This window comes from Bubalus kerabau, chromosome 5, assembly GCF_029407905.1.
Source record: "Bubalus kerabau isolate K-KA32 ecotype Philippines breed swamp buffalo chromosome 5, PCC_UOA_SB_1v2, whole genome shotgun sequence".
Classification (NCBI taxonomy): Eukaryota; Metazoa; Chordata; class Mammalia; order Artiodactyla; family Bovidae; genus Bubalus; species Bubalus kerabau.
The window spans coordinates 119,538,293-119,560,679 of record NC_073628.1 but is presented as its reverse complement, the minus strand read 5'-3'; the positions used below and the strand labels follow the sequence as shown (position 1 = coordinate 119,560,679).

Below are 22,387 nucleotides of genomic sequence, written 5' to 3'. Positions count from 1 at the left end.
CAAGCTTTATGTTGTGGCCTATGCTTTTCTAGGTGTTATATAACATTGCTTTCATGTACGCCAAGAGGGAGGAATGGAAAAAGGCTGAAGAACATTTAGCGCTGGCTGTGAGCATGAAGTCTGAGCCGAGACACTCCAAAATCGACAGAGCCATGGAAAGCGTTTGGGTGAGTGCGCTGGTGAAGCAGCGGGTCTGCTGTGCACATGTCGACTGGGAAGCAAAAATGTGGCGCTTTTACCTCCTCTGAGCTCCGGGTAATGCTGATCTTGGGGTCTGTTTCCCTGTGGGATCTTGAATGTGGAAGTCTAAGAAGCTGAGGCCTAGAGGAAGAGACAGCGGAGCCCTCCTCATGCCCCTCCAGGGGGGCTTTGGTGGGGGACCAGGGGCAGCACCCAAGGGCAGAGGCTGGGCCCGCTTGCTTACCCCCTGGGTTCTCGCAGCCTGGCTCTGGGCCAGACACACGATAGCGCTCGAGAAAAAATGCATTGATTATAGGAACAAACAGTGGGAAGTTGAGTTTGAGCACATGTAGGGATGAAGCTTGTTCTAAATCATATTTTTAAACACCAGGAACAAGGGGGCATAAGTCAGTCTGTACATATCTGTCCATGGCTGCGAACAGCAGCCCCAAGAGAGCACGGTCATGGGCCTCGCTCGGGTCCTGGGCCACCCATGTCAGGATTGACAGCCCTCCGTGAGCCTCACAGAGTGGGAGGGGGAGCCCCTCTAGGAAAAGAGGGTGCTGGGCAAACAGCACCCACAGACATCTCGGTATAAGGTGACAGTGAAACCAAATGGCCCTCCCCGACACACTAAGAAGTCCAGCCCTGCATGTGGAGAAAAAGCGCTCTTGTGAGGTTCTCTCAATGGATCCGCGCATCTGTTCAGTGAGGGACGAGGGTCGTCACCCCCATTTTACAGGTAGGAAAAGACTCTGTTCTCTGTGTTTTAGAAACAGAAGCTGTATGAGCCGGTGGTGATCCCTGTGGGCAGGCTCTTTCGGCCCAACGAGAGGCAAGTGGCTCAGCTGGTCAAGAAGGATTACCTAGGCAAGGCCACGGTGAGTGAGGCCACTCGGTGTCCCCTGAGTCCCCTCTTGCATGAGCCCTGTGGACTGAGGGCGAGGGGACCCTGGAGGAAGGGGCGCCTGCCTCTGGTTCTGTCCTGGGGAGGCAGCTTCTAACCTAAGGGTTGACAAGCCCATCCTTAGCCACCGTCCACCTCCGGAACCAAGTCCCTGTGAGGACAGATCCAGGGTGTGAGGAAGGGATCTTGGGGAGAACGAGGAAGGACGGGCACACAGAGCCAGCGCAGCCCTCACACCCCCCTCTCTCAATTTCAGGTGGTGGCCTCTGTGGTAGACCAGGACAGCTTCTCAGGGTTTGCCCCACTGCAGCCGCAGGTGAGGTGGTCCTGCCCTTCTCCACGGGTCTCCAGGGCTCTCTGGGAAAGAGCCAGCTTGGGCAGAGTGCCTGTGCTGAGCGGCCTCATTTTCCGGGCTCTTTTAGCTGAGCTCTCGGTCTATGGAGGGTGTATGCCTGGCCATACTTGGTCAGGGATCCCACAGCTGGAAGGGGAACAAGATCATATCTTTGGGTGTCATCTCAAGTCCTCGGGAGCCAGCCCTCCATTTCCCCTTCAAATGCCAGCCTTTGCTTCTCTGAAGTTCCAAGAGAGCTCAGTGTGCCTCGTCTCTCCCGAAGCCTTGACCATTCTCTCAGAAAACTGAAACACAGCCATGGAAGGCTTTTGCTCGTTGTCCCTTCTCAGACACAGGACACAGGGGGAGCTCTTCTGGCTGCACCCATCGGCCACATGCAGCAATCCCCTCAGGAACATGGGCAGGGGTCCCCAGGGTGAACCATCTTTCCCCCCAGGCTGGGCTCCGAGACCGGTTCCAGATAGACTAGATGCCAGCGGGTCTGGAATGTGAAGGTGGTACTTCTTTGTGAAGGGAAGCGGGTCGTGCCGGCTGAGGACAGTTCCAGCTCTGTGGCAACAGAACCAGTATGGGCAGGGGCTCTAGTCCACGCGAGCACAGGGAGGGGTTTCTGAGTGTGCTGGTCCCACGGTCCAGTGTGCACATGCCTGGTCACTCTGAGGGCTGTGCTGACCGCCTCCCAGGGTCAGAGAGTTGACTGCTGGCCCAGAAGGCGACCAAGGCTGGGGCATCGGAGGCTAAGAGGAACAGAGGAGGAGAGCAAGAGAGGCAAGATTCTTTCACCTCTCTCTTCATCAGAGAGTTGAAGAAAGCCTTGCAGGACTCCCTTGGGCTTTGGGGCACCCAGGGAACTCCCAGAGGGGAAAAAGCCCAGATAACTGGTCTCCATAGTACTCAGGGTAGAACAGGGAACACACTTGAAAAGGAGATTCTTACCTGACCTGTGGACCTTGAGTTGATTTTTATTTATTTTAAAAATTTTTTATTGAGTTATAATTTACACACCATACAATTCACTTACTTCACTTGCTCAACTGAATGATCTTGGGTATATTTACAGAGTTATGTAACCATCACCGCAGGCATAGAGGACTTTTTTTTTTGGCCACATGGCATGTGGGATCTAGTTCCCTGACCAGGGATCAAACCCTTGCCCCCCGCGTTAGAAGCACAGAGTCTTAGCCACTGGAATGCCAGGGAAGTCCCTTGAGTTGTTTTTTAACTACCCACAGATGTCGTGTGGTAGAGCAGATGCTAATTATAGAGCAGTGCTTTGAGAAACTTCCTAGGAGGGGGACAGAGTTCAAGGGCAGAAGCACCCTCATGATGCCATGTTGCTCTGTGACAGCTAAAACTCCAGAAACCAGGTCTGGCTCAAGAGGAATTGTTGTACTGGTGAAATCTGGGCCCAGGGAGCTGGTGGGAGGTGTTCTTTTCCAGTGTTTAGTCAGGGTACACGATTGCCTTCTCCCTCGCGAGTGTTCTAATTGAGCCAGAAATGCAGTCTTCAATGTTCTGGTCTGGAAGGAGGCTTAAATTACCATTAACCGTCTGTTCTGTCTCCCCTCCTTCCCTTGTCGTCCTGGCCTCCTTTATTTCTCCTGCATGTCCGATAGGCAGCTGAGCCTCCACCCAGGCCGAAAACCCCAGAGATCTTCAGGTAAGTTAGATTTAGACCAAAATGCAGGATATCCAAACTCCCAAGCCTGAACCGAGGGCAACAAAGGGGTGAAGAAGGTGAAGCTAGGGTCAGGGTCCAAACTGTGAGGAATTTAGCCTAGCACATCAGGCTCCTCCTGCCTTCAAGGCTAGGGCGGAATGATGGTGGGAATGGAGCTCTGACTGCAGTGAGGCTGACGGTGGTGACCTGGCTACAGCCGCGGGGTGGCCCCGTGTCCCCACGCCAGCGTGCACCGAGAGAGAGCAAGGGGTTGTCGCCGAAGGACCGCAGTGTCTGTGGAACACCACCCTCTGAGGGCTGCACACAGACCTCAGGGTGGAGGAGTGGAGGGTGCCCTCCTCTCAGGAGGATCCCCCTCAGAGGCCAGGCTCCCTGGAGCGGGGAGAGCAGAGTGGGAGGCCGAAACGGCACGTCATTTCCTATGTGGGCGCGTTTTTCACTCCCTGTTGGCACATGTTTTCTGAAGAAGGAAGAGGAAGGACTCAAGAAAAAGAAGTCCTTCTTCTGTAAGAGGAGAAGCCAACGATGACAAAACCTACAGCTTTCTTCAGAGTTATCTCTAAGTGAAGAAGCAAGCCCAGCCTCCCCCTCCCCACTAGGGAAGGTTCTAACAAGGAGTGAAGAGAGTGCCAAAGCAACTAGAAAAAGGCAGGGGCCTATGAACTCATCCCGAAGCTCCCCTGTGCTGGGGGAGGCCGTCTCCCCCACAGAGATGAATGCAGGGTCTGGAGACAAAACGAGGGGCCGAAGGGAAGGTAGCAGAGTAGGAGGGAAAGGGAACCAGCCTGGAGAGGCCAGCTGGCCGCAGTCACACCTTCTGAAGTGGCTCAAATGGGACGCCCCAGAGCAGAGCAGAGCAGGCCTTGAGGAAACGGCAAAGGGGAAATGACATTACGTAAGGCTGAGCAAGGCAGCCTCACATCCCCCCACTGCCTCCCGGCCCATCTCCCCTACTCTCTGTCCCTCCCCCGTGGACGGCCCCAGCTGGCTCTAGGGCAGGCATCCCCAACCCCTGGGCCATGGACTGGTTCCAGTCTGTGGCCTGCTGAGGAACTGGACCACACTGTGGGAGGTGAGTGGCAGGGAGTGAGTGAAGCTTCATCTGTATTTACAGCTGCTCCCCATCACTCAAATTACCACCTGAGCTCTGCCTCCTGTCAGACGAGCAGCAGCGTTAGGTTCTCATAGGAACTGTGCCCCTTCCCCTAAAGTCAAGGCGGAATATCCTGAAACTGCCACAAAATAGAAACACAGTCCACAAGAAACACAATCATCTCTAAACCACTCCCCTGCCCTGGTCCATGGATAAACTGTGTTCCGTGAAACCCACCCCTGGTACCAAAAAGGCTGGGGACTGCTGTTCTAGGGGATTTCTGCCCTCCTCCCCCACTCACCTCCTCACCCAGCGGGTTCTCACCTGCTTGCTCCCTTGCACCCTGGCATCTGATCGGGCCCCGCCCAGACTCGGCCGCTGGCCAAGCACAGCTGGGATCCTTCCTCCTCAGAAGGGAAGGGAGGGCAGGGGTTGCAAGGCGTCATCAAGTGTTGTGTTATGTTGGGTTTTTTTTTTTTAGCTCTTGTCCCACTGCATGTGTGGTTACGGAGCACGTTCACATGCAGAGTCCTCTCGGCCATCAGACGGGCAACTCCCTGCTCACGGTCACCTGGGCAATTAGAGATGGGAGTGAGGCTCCCAGCTCCGGGTCCATAGTTGCTGACCCACAGCATCAAGGGAGCAGATGTGGTCCAGGCTAGATGGTGGATGGGATCTCGTATCTTGTGTCTATCCCTCCTCTTCTCCCGACCCCCATCCCGCAGGGCCCTGGAAGGCGAAGCCCACCGAGTGTTGTTTGGGTTTGTGCCTGAGACACCAGAGGAGCTGCAGGTCATGCCAGGGAACATCGTCTTTGTCTTGAAGAAGGGCAATGATAACTGGGCTACGGTCATGTTCAACGGGCAGGTATTCAGAGGATGGGGGGTGGGTGGGTTAATGGCACAGGATCCTGGCAGCACATGGCAAGCTTTTTGAGGAGCAGCATCTGCTGCCTTATATGCAGGCCAGCTGCCCCTCTTTCAGCTTTCCCCACCCCCCCCCCCCACGTCTCTGGGTGTCCTGCACTGTGGCTACTGATGACTGCATCTTTGTTTCCCATGTTCTGGCTCCACGATGCTGCACTGCAGAAGGGGCTTGTTCCCTGCAACTACCTTGAACCAGTTGAGCTGCGGATCCATCCTCAGCAGCAGCCCCAGGTAACGTAGTGCCAAGGGCTGACCCGTTCCCTTCCCACCCCTGAACCCTGCCACCGACAGACCATGGAGGGGAGCAGAGAGGAAGAGGCCCTGAGGACTCATTAGTCCTGAGCCCACCTTGAGTTGGTACCAGCTGCGCAGAGCTGAATCTAGGGATGAAAGGAAAAAACCCAGATGTGCTGAGTGGAGGCATCAGCAGGTCCTATTGGGCCCCCAGCTCTGTGATTCCTCCTGGCCAGGGGTGACTTGACCACAGCTACAGCACGTGATGACTTAGGTCTTCCCAGATGTCGTCTTCTCCAGGAAGAAGAGTCAGCGTGCTGGCTGGTGAAATCCATTCACCAAAGGAAATCTGCTTTAGAGCACTGAATCAGAGCAGACCTTGCTAGCCACTGCTTCTGATGCCGCTGCCACCCCCACCCACCCACCCCATCTCGATGACCTGCCCTTCTGCCAGGCCTGGGGAGTGGTCTTTGTTGGATCTGTGCAGATGCCTGACGGCAATGGATCCTGTCTCTCTCTAGACTGTGCAACCAGTTGTCCTCTGTGGTGCTGGCCCTCCCTGGTCAGAGTCACGATGTCCAGATGACTGGAAAAGTTCTAAATGCCATGTAGATGAGAAGTGGCATGTTTCTTTTGAAGGGGCAAGGTGTAGAGTGAGAGAGTGAGCTTAGACAAGGGTCCTACCCTGCCCCCAGTGGGTTTCCAGTGTGGCAATTGGGGTGATTAGGCAGCAAGGGCTTTGTAGCTGGAGGGTTAGAATTCTTATTTTCTCATTATTATTTCTACTGTGATTGTTTTCACCAGGCCCACTCTGCTTCCCATTGAAGCAACACTCTCCTTCAGTTCAGTTCAGTCGCTCAGTCATGTCTGACTCTTTGCAACCCTATGAACTGTGGTACGCCAGGCTTCCCTGTCCATCATGAACTCCCGGAGTTTACTCAAACTCGTATGCACTGAGTCGGTGATGCCATCCAACCATCTCATCCTCTATTGTCCCCTTCTCCTCCTGCCTTCAATCATTCTCAGCCCTTGGTCTCCACTAAATGTCATCACCACTCCAACTTTTAGGAAGTTGTTTGCATCTGGCTCCCTTCCATGGTGGTCTGCAGGGTCTCCCTCACTCCTACCCCTGCCTAAGAACTGTGTCTGCATGAAGGTTCTCACCCTCTCTTCCTGTCCCCTCCAGGAAGAAACCTCCCTGGAGTCTGATATCCCAGCTCCCCCGAGTTCCAGTGCTCCTGGAAGACCCCAGTTGTCACCAGGTTAGTGTCTCTGGAGGACCATCCCGGGATTGGGTGCAGGAGTGCTCCAGGCTGCCTTCCCATGGAGGGTTGCTCTCCCAGCCTGACAGAATCTTGTTTCTTGTTCTCCCAGCTTATGATCATGGGGCCCCAGAGCACCCCATCTCCTGTGTCACTCACCCATCCCAAACACAGGAAAATAGAAATCCTTCCTCCCTGCCTGCTCCAGAACATGCGTGGAGTTTGGGTAAAGGCAGCTGCTTTCTGGCGGGCTGTGAGCATCCCAACTCAATCAGTCATTAAGTCGTGGGACCTTATCCCAGGAGAAAAGTTTCAAGTAATTGCACCTGTTGACCTTAGAGCGGGGTGGAGTGGTTCTTTTCAAATGACTGAGGAGCTCTATCTAGAAAAGAAACTCTGCAGAGCCCTGGAGGATGGACAAAGGACCAAGGGGCAGACATGAAAGGGAGACTCTCCTGATATGTGGAGACGGCTGCCCTAGGAAGTCATGGACTTTTGGTCACTAATGCGGGTTAAGCAGATCCTGAGTAAGTGCTTGGTAGAGATGCATTGAATAGGTGGTTTGTCCAGATCCTAGATCAATGACTGTCATGCCCACCTGATCATCAGAATCACTTGGGATGCTCCCCACCCCTATTTTTACTTTGAAAATATCAAACCTACAGAAAGGTTGAAAGTATGGTACAACATGAACACAAGAATATCTTTCACTTAAATTCAGTCATTGTTAACATTTTGCACCATGTCCTTGGGCTGCTGCTCTTGTTAATATAATTTTTTTTCTAGTTGCTGAACCACTTGAAACTAAGTTACAGACTCACGACACTTCACGGTGCACTTCAGCATCTGAATCCTAAGAACAAGGACGCGTTTCTGCACAAGCACAATATAACTGTTATACTAGGATAGTGCTAATATACATTATTATGTAATATAGATTACATAATTCATATTCAAATTTCTATTATCCCCCAATGTCCTTGACAGCTTTCTTGAATTTATATTTTCTGTCTAGGGGCCCATCAAAGATCACATATTAACCTAGGAAGATTTTAAAAATGGAGAATCAAAGGCCTTTGATTCTGATTTTTTAGGACTGGAATCAGGCTTAGAAACCTGCTTTTCTACGGAAAAAAAAAAAATCCCAAGTGATTCTAATGATCAGCTGGGTTTGAGAGCAGTGGTCTTTTTTGAGCATGCACTGCTGTTTCCATGGTGAATATCTTTATACATACTTTTCTTATATAAATTATATGTGTTTAGTCACTCAGTCATGTTTGACTCTGCAATCCTATAGACTGTAGCCCACCAGGTTCCTCTGTTCATGGGATTCTCCAGGCAAGAATACTGGAGTGGGTAGCCATTCCCTTCTTGGGTTGGGAACCAATCCCAACCATAGGATTGAACCTAGGTCTCCTACATTGCAGGCAGATTCTTTACCATCTGAACCACTGGGGAAACCCCATAAATTATACATGTACTGCTATATTAATATATTTTATACATTAGAAAACCTACAAAAGATAAAGGACAAATTAAAAATAAGCAGTTATTTCTCCTTGTGGCCCCTGGCTCATCTCACACTCCCTGAGTTTGTTTCGATGGAGCCCACTGCTCTAACTGACCTTTGGGAATCTCGCATGATACCACTACGCCAGCAGCACCACCATGAACTGGCCTTTGGGATCCCTTCCTAACCACATGGGCTGGTGAGGATGTGATGGTCCTTTGCGAATTTCCTATATGCTCCCTGGAAGCAGAGACCAGGTTCATTTTGTGTTCATGGCTTTGCCCTTCACATCTACCCAATAATTTCCCCCACAGTTTATTAAGGTTAATAATCACCCACAGGATAAAGCGTATGAAGTTGGGCGCCTGGTTCTAAGCGGTTTCGTCTTGTGTATGGCAGGGGCTAGCTGAGAGTGTTCATTCATCATCTTCCTTTGTTTTATTCTCACCTACTCCATTTAGGTCAGAAAGGAAAAGAAGAGCCCAAGGTAATCTTTTTTTTCCTTGTACTATTTCAAGTGGTAGAGAAAGAAAGAGCTTAGGTTGCCCACCTAACCATTTCCACAGGCGGTCTCCTTGGATTGTAGAAAGAGCTCCAAGGGAAGGGGTAGAAGAGTTGTTACCATACATACAGGGACCAGGGACCTCCCTCCCCCACTGCATTTGACAATCTCCCCCTCTTCCATGCACACACTGCCTGCTGGCCCATGGCTGGTGGGCCAGGTATCACCCATAGGAATTTTTATCCAAGCATGAGTTGAGCTGGAGGACAGGACTCTGAAGGCCCTCTCACGTTAGTGTGAAACCAGGCACTTCTGGGCTTTTCCCCACCATGGGGTACTTACTCCCTGGGATCCAGTATGTTGCTCGGAGGAAGCCTCAGGCACTCACAGATTCCCTCTGCTGGCTCTCCCAGCAGGAAATCAAGCTCAGTGTCCCCAAGTCCTACACACTCAAGGTGCATTACAAGTACACGGTGGTCATGGAGACTCAGTTCAGGCTCCCCTACAGCCAGGTCCGGGACATGGTGGCTAAGAAGCTGGATCTCCTGCCGGAACACACTAAGCTGAGGTGAGCTGCACACAGGGAGACGGAGGGTACAGCCGGGAGCCTGCTGTGGGCCAGAGGATGGGCCCGCCCTGCTGTTCTCTGACTTGCTTCTTCCTCATTACCTCTACCCAGCTACCGTCCTCAGGACAGCAATGAGCTGGTGCCCCTTTCAGAATTCAGCATGAAGGATGCCTGGGCCCAAGTGAAAAACTACTGCCTGACGCTGTGGTGTGAGAACACCGTGGTGAGTGCCCAAGGGCCTGTAAGGCTGGATTTCTAACAGGCCACCTCCTCCACAACACTTGAGCATTCACTCAGCGCCTGCTGGGCGCCTAGCCCTAGGTGTAGTGTTGGGAACATGGCAGGTAACAAGCCACAGCTCTGGCATCCTCACCTGGGGTGCAGCCGAGAGAGGTTTTCCCACAAGAGCGGAGCAGGCCCAGGAGCCCACAGAAAGCTTCAGGTCCTTTCCATCTGCGGCCACACCTAAGGTTCAGGCTCGATCAAGCAAGGTTAGAATGAAGTCACAGCTTGAGGCTGAGTTCACGGCCATTCTTCACCTTAAGTTTCCATGGGGAAGGACATTTGGGAGTGAAAAAAAAAAAAATAGCGAGCATTTTTTTCATGAAGATGACTTGGATAACAACCTTCCACTAACAGCAAACACCTACTGAGAACTTTCTGTGTACCGGACACTGTGCTAAGGGCACTTTGTGTATTAATTCTTACAACCTGCATAACTCTGTGAGGTACGTATTGTTATCCTGTTTTATAATGTAGGTAACAAGGCAAAGCAAGGTCCACCTGACCAACATTACTCAGAGCCTGCCTATACTCTTGAACAGGGCTCCCATCCCCTGTTAGGAGTCAGGCTGTACAGCAGGAGGTGAGAGGCCCATTAGCAAATGAAGCTTCATCTGTGTTTACAGATGTTCCCCATCACTTGCATTACTACTTGAGCTCTGAAAGTGACAGTGTAAGTTGCTCAGTCGTGCCCAACTCCTTGCGACCCCATGGACTCAACAGCGCATGGAATTCTTCAGGCCAGAATGCTGGAGTGGGATCTTCTCCAGGGGATCTTCCCAACTCAGGGGTCGAACCCAGGTCTCCTGCATTGCGGGCAGATTCTTTACCAGCTGAGCCATCAGGGAAGCCCACCTGAGCTCTACCTTCTGTCAGATGAGCAGCGGCATTAGATTCTCATAGAAGCTCGAACCCTACTGTAAACTGTGCATGTGAAGGAACTAGGTTGTGTGCTCCTTACGATGATCATCCCGAAACCAGCCCCACCAGGTCTGTGTTAAAACCGTCACTTCCATGACACCGGTCCCTGGTGCCAAAAAAGGTTGGGGACTGCTGCTCTTGAACACCTCAGGGTACTGACAGTAAAAGGGCAGGTTATCTATAGGCCCTGGGGTCTAGAAGAGCTAAACTGACTTTCCAGTAAGAATGAGGGAGTCAGGAGCAAAGTTCGAGGCTGGAAGTAGCAGCTACACGTTAGTACTCTTTGGCTTTGTCCCTTAGTCTCCCTAGGAAACGTTGCCATTTCTTTTTGCTGTAGATGTTAATTTTCCCTCCCAACAATGGTCCTTGAAAATCATCCATCTGCTTTCTGTCAACAAAGTTTTTTGTCTTTTATGTCATTTCAAATAAGTGGATCGTACAGTATATATATTAATAGTCCATTTCTTTTGAATGCTGAATGGTATTCCATTGTATGAATACCACAACTGGCTTATTCATTCAGCTGTTGGTGTACATTTGGGTTGTTTCCAGCGTTTACCTAATGACATTAATTCTTCAACAAACATTTGCTGGGCACTTATGTCTCTAGATAGGTACTGGAGATATAAAAACTAGTGACACAGGCCTTTTTTCATGAGGGGAAGAGCAAGCAGATGACTACAAAGCATGTGTGAAGTAAACTGATGGAGACACACAAATGCTTTACTCCGTTATGTAAGCATTTACATAACATCGGGAGGGTATCTCACCCAAAAATGCTGGAGGGAAGTGGGACAAGTCTTCCTAGAGACTGAAATTGTCTTGAAGCTTAGCCTGAAAATGGTGCGTAGTAATTAGCAAGGTGGAGGAGATTAGGATGGATGTATTATATAGATGGAGAGCACAGGAGGGCAGACCACAAGAATCAGCACAGTGGGAAAAGGGGCTCAGTGTTGTTGGGCAGGGACCGTGGTGGGAAAAGTGTTGGAAAGACCACAGGGCTAGATAGAGGTAGCCTTGGACGCTGCTGTGCTAGGTTGATATTGTGAGCAGGGAAGAAGATAAGTGAGGTCTTGCTCTGGACTGGTAATTTAAAGGGCATATGAGCAAGGCAGAGAAATCAGCTAGGCTGGCTGGTGAGTAAACAGGTCCCGACCCACAATCCGGCGGCTGGGGAGTCCTGACACAGAGACCATGAGCCTGCAGTTCCCACTGACCAAAGCTCTCAAGTGGGGTCCCGTTGACACTTCAGTTCCTCTTCTCACCTGTTTCCTGCTTTAGCCTTTGTCAACAGTGGCATCTGCAGTTTTATCTGCCTAGGGGGTATAAAATTGAAGAGCTCCTAAGGGAATCCTTGGTCAGCTACTAGTTTTCAGCCACAAGTGGACTTTTGAGACCATAGAAATGACCACAGCAGGAAAGCTATTCCAGACATGCAGGCCATGGGCCCAGCGAGTCCTTCCTCCAAACCCTCATCCCCACAGCTGGGTAGTGGTTACTGCTCAGTTAGGGAAGGGTCTCCTTTGCACTCAAATCAAAGACAAATGTTTGATGGGGGAAAAAAAAATGGGAGGGGAAGAACTAAAGAGAATAGGTCTGGAGGAAGGCCCTGTAGCAAACCCCACAAAGTAAACTTAGGGGTTAGAGTTCAGAAAATTGTTTCAGAAGTGCAGCCACTGGACCTGAGACTTCTGGGTCCCTCTGGCACCAAGCAAGGTCCGTCTAGTCAAGGCTATAGTTTTTCCAGTGGTCATGTATGGATATGAGTTGGACTACAAAGACAGCTGAGCGCCGAAGAATTGATGCTTTTGAACTGTGGTGCTGGAAAAGACTCTTGAGAGTCCCTTGGACTGCAAGGAGATCCAACCAGTCCATCCTAAAAGAGATCAGTCTTGGGTGTTCAACTGGAGGGACTGATGTTGAAGCTGAAACTCCAATACTTTGGCCACCTGATGCGAAGAGCTGACTCATTTGAAAAGAAAGATTGAGGGCAGAAGGAGAAGGGGAAGACAGAGGATGAGATGGCTGGATGGCACCACCAACTCGATGGACATGGGTTTGGGTGGACTCTGGGAGTTGGTGATGGCCAGGGAGGCCTGGCGTGTGTGGTTCACGAGGCCGCAGCATTGGCCACGGCTGAGCTGGCCTGGCTGGAAGGCCCAGGACCCAGTGGCGAGTGGGTGTCCAAAGTGTGAAAGGTCACTCCAGGTTTTCCAATGATCTGTTTTTGGACTAATCCCTTCAGTTCTGTCTTGAAAGGATTCCTATTAGTTCAGCTCTAAATGTGAATTTGTTGTTCAGTCGTGTTCGACTCTGCGACCCCATGGACTGCAGCATGCCAGGCTTCCCTGTCCTTTCCCATCTCCTGGAGTTTGCTCAGATTCATGTTAATTGGTGCTGCTATCTACCCATCTCATCCTCTGCTGCCCACTTCTCCTGTTGCCTTCAATCTTTCCCAGCATCAGGGTCTTTCCCAATCAGTCAGCTGTTCATATCCGGTGGCCCAAGTACTGGAGCTTCAGCTTCAGCATTACTTCACTGCAAACGTTGATTTTGTTGTTTTAAATTATTTTTTGTTGTTTTGTTAATGATTGTTAACTCCCACAGGGAGTTCCTGATTAATTTGGGATGGTGCAGACAAGTTTGCCTTTCTATAACAAGGTGCCCAGTGTTATGGGTACTGGGGAAAGGGTGTTGGATTTGGGAGTCAGGTTTGACTTTGGGTTCTTTTACTTGTGATTCAACCTGTCTCTCCATCTGAGAAAAATTACCAGTTGTACCTACCCTTTTTGGGATTAACATGTTTCAGTAGGATTTTAAGACGATCTACGGTCCTGTAGACCTTCTGGTTTCACTTACCCAACCATCCAGTGTTCATAAAGTACACACCAGGTCTATGCTTGGCACTGATCACAAACTTGGCTTTGAGCTTATATCCCAGGTGCTACATTGACATTTTGCTGATTGATTCCTTCAGTGATGTTCAATGTTCATGGCAGGAAGTTAGCAAAACTAACAGGCCCTTTACTATTTCAGGGTGACCAGGGCTTTCCAGATGAACCCGAAGAAAGCAAAAAATCTGATGCTAATAACCAGACAACAGAACTTGAGCTTAAGGAAGGGAGCAAAGTGGTTGCTCTCTTCAGTTACGAGGCTACCCAGCCAGAAGACCTGGAGTTCCTGGAAGGGGACGTAATCCTGGTGATATCAACGGGTAAGTGCTACTCCTGGAGTGCAGAATCGAATGTATGTGTTAGCAGCAATAAATACAAGGACAGAGAGAAGAAAACATCAGTCAGCTGCAAACTTTAGCCAATGGTTTCAATTTCCTTCCCAGTTCTTAGTGGGAGGGAACAAACCTGAGTGTGTTCACCTTTCCATCTGTTGCTCTCCTGGGCAGGGAAGCAACCAATGGCAGACTTCAGTCACATATTAAAGACTGTTTTGGAAGCCATGGGTTCTCACACTGGAGTTAATGGATTGGAAGAGGGCTTCAATCACTTTGTGTCTGCACTGAGCCACGTGACAGTGATGTTTTGCAAACTACAGGTCTTTGAATTGATGTACTTTTTGAAGATGAGGGAAGAAGGGCATACATTTTGCCTTAAAAAACAACTATTCAGAACCGCTCTCTCTGGTGACTTCCCAGGTTGTTATAAATCAAAAACAGTAAAAATTAAAATAAGTGGAGGGTCTTAATTTACTGCTTCTCAAACTTAAGTATGCTCATGCATCTTTTGTAATTTGTTAAATTCCTTTGACCCAGCGCCCAAGATTCTGATTCAGGTCTGGGGTGGGGCCCGCTAATCTGCATTTTAAACAAGCTTCCAGGCGATGCTGGTCTGCTGACCATACTGAGCAGCAGCATTCTATTAATAACTCATGGTTTGACACTCTTCTTTATTTCTTTACCTGGTAACAGGAGTCATATCAAAAGTTTCATTCACATGGCCAAAATCTTGTACATTAGCAATGCAAAACAGTGAAGACAGAACACCATTATCAATTATAACAGAAAATTAACAGATTACGAAATGAGCGGGAGATTTTAAAGTTAGTGGGGGTGAAGAGTGAGTATACCAGACTGTAGCAACAATATAAGAAGTGAAAAACAAACAGGGTGCGTGGATGGTGCGTATATTCTAAAAGGGGGAATGGAAACTCAGTTACAAGAGTTGGATTTAACTCCCCAAGCCATTTTTTAACTGTCAGTACCAAGCAACTGGCTAAATTTGTTTTTCAGGGGTGGGGATGAGATGAAGATCAACAAATGCTCTGAAAAGTCTTCTGAGTAGATATGGAAAGAAGGTGGTATACTCTTTACTAGGATTTGTATAGAAGTCTAAGTTGGTTTAATTCAGGAAGTATCTATGTAAGACTTTGAAACTTTCCTAACACATAGGGAAATAGAATTCAGCATAAACATTGTATAGGGCCGAGGGGTTGAGTTCAGTTGTATTCAAGTTATGAGATGGTTTTATTCCAAAAGTTTCTCAAATTTTAAATGTGAACCATCTGGGGAACTTGTTAAAATGGATTCCCAATCAAGTTTGCGGTGGGACCTGAGATTTGGCATCTTAACAAGCTCCCAGGATCCAGCACAACAAATGCTGATACTCGTATCATAGAAGAAAGAATCAAGACAACAGTCTGCAATTAGAAGTCCCTTGGGTGAACTCGGATGCCCAGCCACACTCCACACTAATGGACCGTTTCTGGGGACAGGATCCAAGTACCACACGCTGCTGCTGTAATATCTGATAGAGACATGTTACATCCAAAGATGAGCCTCTGACCTGAACAGCTTCTATGGTCTGTTGGAAGGGCTCTAGAATAGGTCACAGCTACCTAAGGTAGAGTCTGATATTTAGTGGCAGAAATGACCCTGAACAAGCTATTAATCTCTTGTGTCTTCTCAGAACCTAGACTGAGTTACGTTCCCCTGGAATGTAGCTTTTAACCACAGAAAACTTAAAATGGGGATATTATCTATAACTGAGTTATGAAGTCCATGCACATACTTTATTCAAGTCTCAAAATAGGTGCTATGAAAATTCTTGTATTTTATAAACATGGACTGAACCCATCATTAGCTCCAACTCTCAATTCTTTGATCATTCACTAGTGAACAATCATTATTTATCTATTTAACCAATGGCATATTCCTGTCCTGTAATCAAAACAAAGGTTCCCAACAAAGCTAAAACTCTATGTTAAAAAAAAACAAACCACCTCATACATAAGGATTCATTGTTTAATTTCTTTCACTTTGGTAACTTTTTGAAGACTCTGATTTTTCTGCATTTTACTCCTCTGTGTCTAAAACAGAAACCAATCATGAGATAGCTCCTATGTTTGCTCTTACCAGTCACTTTTCCAACGTTGACTTTTCCCTGTTGGCACAACTGGGGGTGAAGAAAGACGGACCCAGTTGTGTGTGGACTACTTGGGTGAGGGAATTCTCCTATACTCATTGTAGAAGTCAACGTATACTTTTCCTTTTATCAGTGAATGAAGAATGGCTGGAAGGGGAGTGCAAAGGGAAGGTTGGCATTTTCCCCAAAGCTTTTGTTGAACAACATCCAACTACAGACTTGGAAAGCATGCCCGGAGGAGTCTAGAATGTTTCACAACCTACAACGTTGAAGAAAAGGAAGTATATTGCTTACAAGATTTGGCACGCCTCAGCTATACATTTGAGAGACACCTCTGGAAGTATTAATTCATCCATTAAAGTATTAATCCATCATCAAGTAATATTCATGAAATAAATATTAATTCAACTCTTCCATTAAAACTTAACCTATTAGACAATGATGTGAGAACTTACAATGATTACCTTGAAGACAGGGAGGGGTGGTGGTCGGAAATGTCTAGAAGAGGGGGGTCTTCTAGGCTGCAGAAAATCTGTTTCTTGCTTGGAATGCTTGCTACCCAGGTGTGTTTGGTTTGTGAAAATTCACCGAGCTGTATACTTACTATTGGTACACTTCTCTCTATACATGTGATGACTCAATAAAAAACTTACAAAAACAAGATACCCAGAGTGCAGGCCCAAGACCTGAGTATAAATATCCCCACTCCTACACCATTACTATCGCAAACTCCCAGGGACTGAGGTAAATTTACAGGTAGTTCAGAAGATGTGAGCATGCATGCCTACACACACGAAACTAACATTTTGGGGACTAAAAGTCTCGCTGCTTAAATAGAACCTAGACTATGTTCCCCTGGAATATAGCTTTTAATTTCACAGAAAATTAAAATACTGGAACTACATCCCTTGATTTCTTCTCATAGAGGGCATCTGTTAAAGAGCTCAATGGTGAGTACATGCCACTAACACTTGGATGAAAAGCGGCCACGCTCAGGAAACCAGGCGCTTAGTGCTATCCCACTAGGTTACATGTGCTTTTCAGGATTAACTTGGGTGAGTTTCCATAAATTCCAAAGGCCTGGCCTTAATTCCCCTTCCTCTTGCGGAATATTCAGTTAACAATTTTTCAAGTGTGTAGGTGCTTATGAAAAGCACATTTAGGAGACAAACTGGGGACTGAATCAACATCAGTGTGAAAATGCAGCTGGTGGGTGTGCACACACACAGGTGAGGCGCAGTGTCGGCTCACACACACAGCGAAGGCCGCTGGAAATCAGGGGACTCAACTTGAGGAAAGACAACGCCAGGGCAGAGAACGCCAAATACTGTTGCTGCTCATCACACTGAGTTGAGTTTACTGGGCCAGTAGGATACACGGTCTCTGAGCTGCCTTATTAAGGGTGATAGTAAGGATAAAAATGCTGAGTTGTTAACGCCTTTGCACAAGCCACTCTTTATTAGAACCCATCCCTTTCTGTAATCCTGCACATCGGTTTGAAATATTACTAAAAACAAAAATAACCCTGAAGCATATTCGATTTTTGACCTTCTTTCATTCCCCTAGATGACTTGTGAGTAGTTTAAATTTGTTAAGTTGGATTTTCTTTCAGGATAGGAAAGAAACAGTCTCTACACAGATCTGGTTGGAGAGAACATGGTTTAATTAAAGGCAAAGCTGATTTCAGCAGCTGCAGGTCTTGCACAGACAGACCAAAACAAATAAACAAAAACAAAAAGAAACACAAAAGAAAGTTTGCTACACAGAACCAGTTTCTGATGAAGATTCTCCTTTCCCTCCTCATTACTCCACACTGAGGATGATAAGGCGAGGAACCCCGCCCCAAGAGTCAAAAAACATTCCAAACACCAAATTCTCATGCAGAAATGGGACTGCAGACGGGACGTGGGCACTGCGGGAGCGAGACGGCGAACCTGGGGGGCGTGTCAAGGGTGCAAGAGTTGGTGACAGTTCAAACACTGGAATGTTGCGGCTGCCTAAACGCAGAGCTCCAACACGCAAAGTGGGTAAAGGCAGCAGGGAAGGGGGCGCGGGAGGGCAGGGATGGGAGGGTGGTGGTCACGGAGGAGGGGCTGGAGAGAAGCACAAAGGGTTTCATGTTGCCATTGGGTGGGGGACTACACCCTTTCAGACCTTTCAAAAAAAAACATCAAAAACAAAAAACCCCAAACACCATGTCAAACTAAAAGAGCAATGATGTAAGCATTCGGGACTCCAACCACTCTCTCGGAAGAGCAATGAGCATGAATCTCTCACCCCCTTTCACTGCTGGGGTTGCCCAGACTCCAGTGACGACCGGGGCTCCTGGATGTGCTTTGCTCTGTAGCTGTTTTCCAGCTCTTGAGTCCCACGCTAGCTCCACACACTCACACGCACCGCCCCTCCCCTCCAGGGAGCAGACGGGCCAGTGTGCACACACACGAACACTCACACACACACACGCGCGCGCGAAGGAGAGCCCTCCCAGAAAACAAACCCTACACTAGCACAGCAATTGGACATTTAGATTGTTTCCATAATTTCCCCTTAAAATATTACTTTGCCAGGAAATGACTATCAGAAATGCTGTCCTTCTGTTTCTACACAAGAAAAATCTTCAGTCCTCTTTCCTTCTAATAAATATCAGATAAAAAGTTTCTTTTCCTTTCTTCCACCGTTTCCAGAATGGACTCCGTTGTGTTTTCCTTCTGTGCCTGATGCACACGTGTCCGTGTCCCCTTGAATTTCACTCTGAAAGTGGAGGCTGGGAGACCACAGCCGGGCAGGGGCCTGGCTGCTCAGCGGGCCATGCGCACGCCGCCACTTCCTTCCTCTTCAGACTGTCTTTTGGGCCCCAACTGCTGGCCCCCATGCTGTTGCTTCTTGGCGAGATGTTGTACACATTAGGAATAAAAACGATTACAGCACACAGCACAGGGTAGAAAGGGGGTGGAGGTAGGGACAGGAGGAGGTGGGTGGTAAGTAGGATGGGGGCACAAAAACCAACCAAACAAAAAGTAACCACACTGAAAGCTTCTACCTATTAAACTGTGTCAGGCCATGAATGGACTAGCCTGCCTGCTGTGGGACTGCCTGCGACACTACCGTAAGCTGGACAGGAGTCACAAACGTTCCTTTAGAGCCCTACGGCAGTCCTCGGCTAGTCCAGCCCAGCACCACCGGCCATGCGGCATCCTCAGCGGGGGCTCGAGCACCTACAGAGTGGAGGGCATTTTCGGCTGGAGTCTCCAGGCTAGAGGAGGGCCCACCAGAACCTTCTGAGTCCAAGCAGAGGCCGGGTCCTCGCCCTCATGGACCGTTTCCACGGGCTGAAGAGGTCGGTTTCCCCATCCTGTCACCACCGACCTCTCACAGGAACAGTGCACGGGGTTTTTCCTTGCTACACACTGACTAGAAGAAGCACATCTGTGTATGGAAGAATTCAGTGTGATATCTTACTACTGAGAGTAACAATAATAAAAGATGTTCAGGAGTAATTTCAACTACATTCTCAGTCAGCAAAGCAATCATTAATGGATTCCTATTTTATTCCCCAAAGAGGAAAAAAAAAGGACTGAGAAGTTCCCATTGGCTTCTCCCATCTGCCTTCCCTTCTCAGCTTTCACTTCCCATTTGGCTGGGGACATGCACGATGGAGAAGGTGAGAGGCGGTGATACCAGGTAACTGAGTGAGACAAACAGCAGTTCCTCTCCCCCTCCGGAAGGCCCCGGGGGGACGGAGAGTTCCTGATGGTTTTTTCTTTTTGTTGCACTGCGGACATTTCGTGCACACTCAGCGGGCTGGTGGAATACTTACACCCTCTCAACAGCGAGACACAGAAAAGAGGGCTGCCACCTGCAGGGGACTGCGTGGGTCAGTCCTGCAAACCCAGCATGCCATGGTTTATGGAGCCTTCATTCCCAGGGTGCCACTCTGGCCTCAGTGTGGAGGGTTCATGGCGCCTTGTCCCCGCTGCTGTTTCTGCTTCTGCTGCATTAACAGCTGCTCCAAAGCGGAAGGTCCAGGATGCATCATGGAACTGGACCAGATAGACTGAAAAACAGCCCAGAGCTTGTCAGCAGAGGTCACATGCTTGGTTGTCTGAAAGGGATCTGATTTTCAATCCCAGCCAAACATAAAGGTGAGTATGTCCCAAGATCCCCAAACCCTGAAAAAATCCAGCTATTACAAGGAGTTGCTGTAAGACCAGGTCCTTCAAGACTGGTTAGTTAGTTCTCATTAAGATCATTTTAAACCAGAAAAGGTGAAAGTATGTTTTCTATAAAGTCTTTTTACTAAAACTCAGCTCCATGTGAGAACAGACACTGACTAGAAAGGTTTTAGGCTGGCAAAACATTTATGAAATTAGATATCCTTCTTTTACTTGTTCAGAAAAGGAGCAAAGAAAATATTTCAAGATGAGTCAGAATTTTCTTAATCTTAGAATCCAACTAAAACCTTCATGTCTGTTCCCCTGAGGATACTGGTTTATCACTAGTGAATTCAAAAATTCAAAAAAAAAAAAAAAAATCCTTTTAAAGAATCTTATAATGCAGACCATGCTTCTAAGACTTTGCCAGATATATAGTATGAATCAAATAATCCTAAGGGCCTTAGGAATAAGACTAGCTATTATGTGAATGAAAGCAGAGACATCTCATATGGTTCTTGTTCCTAATCCACTCACCTTTAGGCTTTCCATGAGGACAGCAGAGGAATCCTCCATGGATGGGCCATGGCCTGTCCAGGAGCCACTTGGAGTGCTGGCCTGATGCCAACTGCTCTCAGAGGATGATGTTGCTGAGAGATAATCGATGCCAAACCCACCCATGGCTAGGAATGAAGAGAAAAGAATAATTCAAGAAGATGTTCTTTCACTGCCAAAGGTCCAGGAAGGACACAAAGTAAGTTAGTTCACTTCTGCTAAGCAATAAAGACTGGATCTCACCTGGCTTATCAGTTTTCCACCGGTCTGCAGTTCTCCTATCCCTGTTATCTGGAGTCCCAATGGGTCCAAAATTGGAGAATGGGACAGAATTGTGGTTGTGTGTTGGAGGGGAGCTTGGCAGGCTGCTTGGGTTGGAGGAATGAGGAGACTGGCTGGCTGGTGTTGAATGATCTATTGAATAACAGCAACGCAGGACATTAAATAGAGATGTTTCACAAACATACCAAGAATGAAAGTTTCCGGTAGATTTATCACTTAAATTCTCTTAAAAATAACCACAGGGTTTCAGGAGAAAGGCAAAATAAAGGCCCCCAGAGGGACCCTGCCAGATGTACTAGTCTGTCTTACTGTACATGTCCAAGGCACGTTCCTTACCTTAAAAATAAAAATGTAGACAGTTTTGTCAAACGTATGCATTGTTTTGGTGTGCCTGTTTCAGATAAGTATATACTGGTCTTCTCTATCAGAGCAGAATTGCCTAACCATAAGAATTTTCCTGCAAAGAATGAATATCTACAAATAAAACTAAAAACAGCTGCAAACCTTAAGATAAAACTCATATTTTTCTCCCTTACAACTGTGCTCATTACTGAGAATGTAAAACAGCTTTTTTTAATGGCATTTATTATGTGAACCAGCTCACCAGGCTTTTTTACACCCTATTTTCCTTCAGAAGTTACTTTAAAAACAAATACAAACGACAACACAGAAATCGTAGTAACAGACAAAAACCACCAAATGCATAAAATTACCAAACCACACTATCTTTTGAGTGTACGGGTAATAATGCAAAGTCTATAATTTAAAGACTAGTCAATACCTGAACTGGCAGGAAGAGATGGAGACCATGGAGTCCCTTCAAAAAGCGAATACAATGATGTTTCCTGGGGAGCCATTGAGGGATTAAGTTCTGCTTTGGAGCTGGTTGTTAAGTTCTTCCCGTATACCTCATTGAACACACTGTTATTTGGGTATCGTTCCTGAAAGACAATGACCACCAAGTTAACAGACTCACTCCAATGAAAGAAAATGTAGTGTTCATGCACGTGGATGCTCGATAAGACTTTCTTTGCAAGACAAACTTTTGAAGGCTTTTACTTATGTTTCTTTCAGTTTTCCTGTTTTTATTCATTTGCTTTTTACTTTCCCCCACCCTTTATCCTGCTCTATGTAAACCGCCCAGGTTAAAAAGTATGAATAATTTACTTGGCTGAACAAGAGAGCCCCGAAGATTTTATTATTAATGAGAAGTTAAACAATTCAAACTTACAAAAGTCTCCAGTATACCCTAATCAAAGCGGGCAGGGGGCGGGGTAGGGGGGAGGTGGAGGTGGTAAAATCAGATACCTGGAAAACACCAATATATGGAAGAGAAAGGAAAGAGAAAAACAGATGTATTGAGATAGACTGGAAAAGAAAATGCTAGCCCACAGCAGGATGCCTCACTGTTTACGCACCTGATTGAGGGAGAATCCGGTGAGGGACAGGAAAGAGGATGAATGTGACATGAGCTCTGAGGGCTTCTCCAGTAAGGATTTCTTCATAGTCCCAGAGGGAAAACAAAAGATAGTTAAATTATGCTTTCCATTTTCTTAGTACTAATTTTAAAATACCATACAAGCAAAATAAAAGACCACAATTT

The 22,387-nt window shown here is 47.8% G+C and overlaps 2 protein-coding genes and 1 long non-coding RNA gene across 12 annotated transcripts in view; 1 reads left to right on the top strand and 2 right to left on the bottom strand.

The window, feature by feature from the left end:
• Positions 1-16,225, top strand: part of NCF2 (neutrophil cytosolic factor 2) — a 32,608-nt gene extending 16,383 nt beyond the window's left edge. Inside the window, exons 4-15 of one of the 2 annotated variants that reach the window (XM_055582901.1) lie at positions 33-167; positions 954-1,061; positions 1,344-1,403; positions 3,059-3,102; positions 4,942-5,083; positions 5,305-5,373; positions 6,563-6,638; positions 8,610-8,635; positions 9,064-9,218; positions 9,330-9,441; positions 13,458-13,635; positions 15,930-16,225. In XM_055582901.1, the coding sequence (XP_055438876.1) occupies positions 33-167; positions 954-1,061; positions 1,344-1,403; positions 3,059-3,102; positions 4,942-5,083; positions 5,305-5,373; positions 6,563-6,638; positions 8,610-8,635; positions 9,064-9,218; positions 9,330-9,441; positions 13,458-13,635; positions 15,930-16,042 (1,218 nt within the window). In that variant the 3' untranslated portion in view covers positions 16,043-16,225. The remainder of the gene's footprint in view (positions 1-32; positions 168-953; positions 1,062-1,343; positions 1,404-3,058; positions 3,103-4,941; positions 5,084-5,304; positions 5,374-6,562; positions 6,639-8,609; positions 8,636-9,063; positions 9,219-9,329; positions 9,442-13,457; positions 13,636-15,929) is intronic. The other variant, XM_055582903.1, reaches the window with a different exon arrangement.
• On the bottom strand, positions 1,901-9,130 carry LOC129653337 (uncharacterized). 4 transcript variants are annotated; one of them, XR_008715068.1, is made up of 4 exons: positions 6,798-6,907; positions 5,491-5,697; positions 4,541-4,787; positions 1,901-2,179 (listed from the first exon to the last, which is right to left on the bottom strand). It is a non-coding gene; the product is annotated as an uncharacterized LOC129653337 (long non-coding RNA). The 4 variants fall into 4 exon arrangements; XR_008715071.1 differs by lacking the exons at positions 1,901-2,179; positions 5,491-5,697; positions 6,798-6,907 and adding exons at positions 3,510-3,985; positions 8,993-9,130; XR_008715069.1 differs by lacking the exons at positions 1,901-2,179; positions 5,491-5,697; positions 6,798-6,907 and adding exons at positions 3,510-3,985; positions 6,541-6,777.
• A 1,213-nt stretch (positions 16,226-17,438) lies between the features above and the next one.
• The window catches only part of SMG7 (SMG7 nonsense mediated mRNA decay factor), an 86,351-nt gene continuing 81,402 nt past the window's right edge, over positions 17,439-22,387 (bottom strand). For all 6 annotated transcript variants that reach the window (XM_055582896.1, XM_055582895.1, XM_055582898.1 and 3 more), the window contains 5 exons: positions 22,203-22,283; positions 21,566-21,725; positions 20,746-20,916; positions 20,485-20,630; positions 17,439-19,850 (listed from right to left, as the gene is read on the bottom strand). In XM_055582896.1, the coding sequence (XP_055438871.1) occupies positions 19,737-19,850; positions 20,485-20,630; positions 20,746-20,916; positions 21,566-21,725; positions 22,203-22,283 (672 nt within the window). In that variant the 3' untranslated portion in view covers positions 17,439-19,736. The remainder of the gene's footprint in view (positions 19,851-20,484; positions 20,631-20,745; positions 20,917-21,565; positions 21,726-22,202; positions 22,284-22,387) is intronic.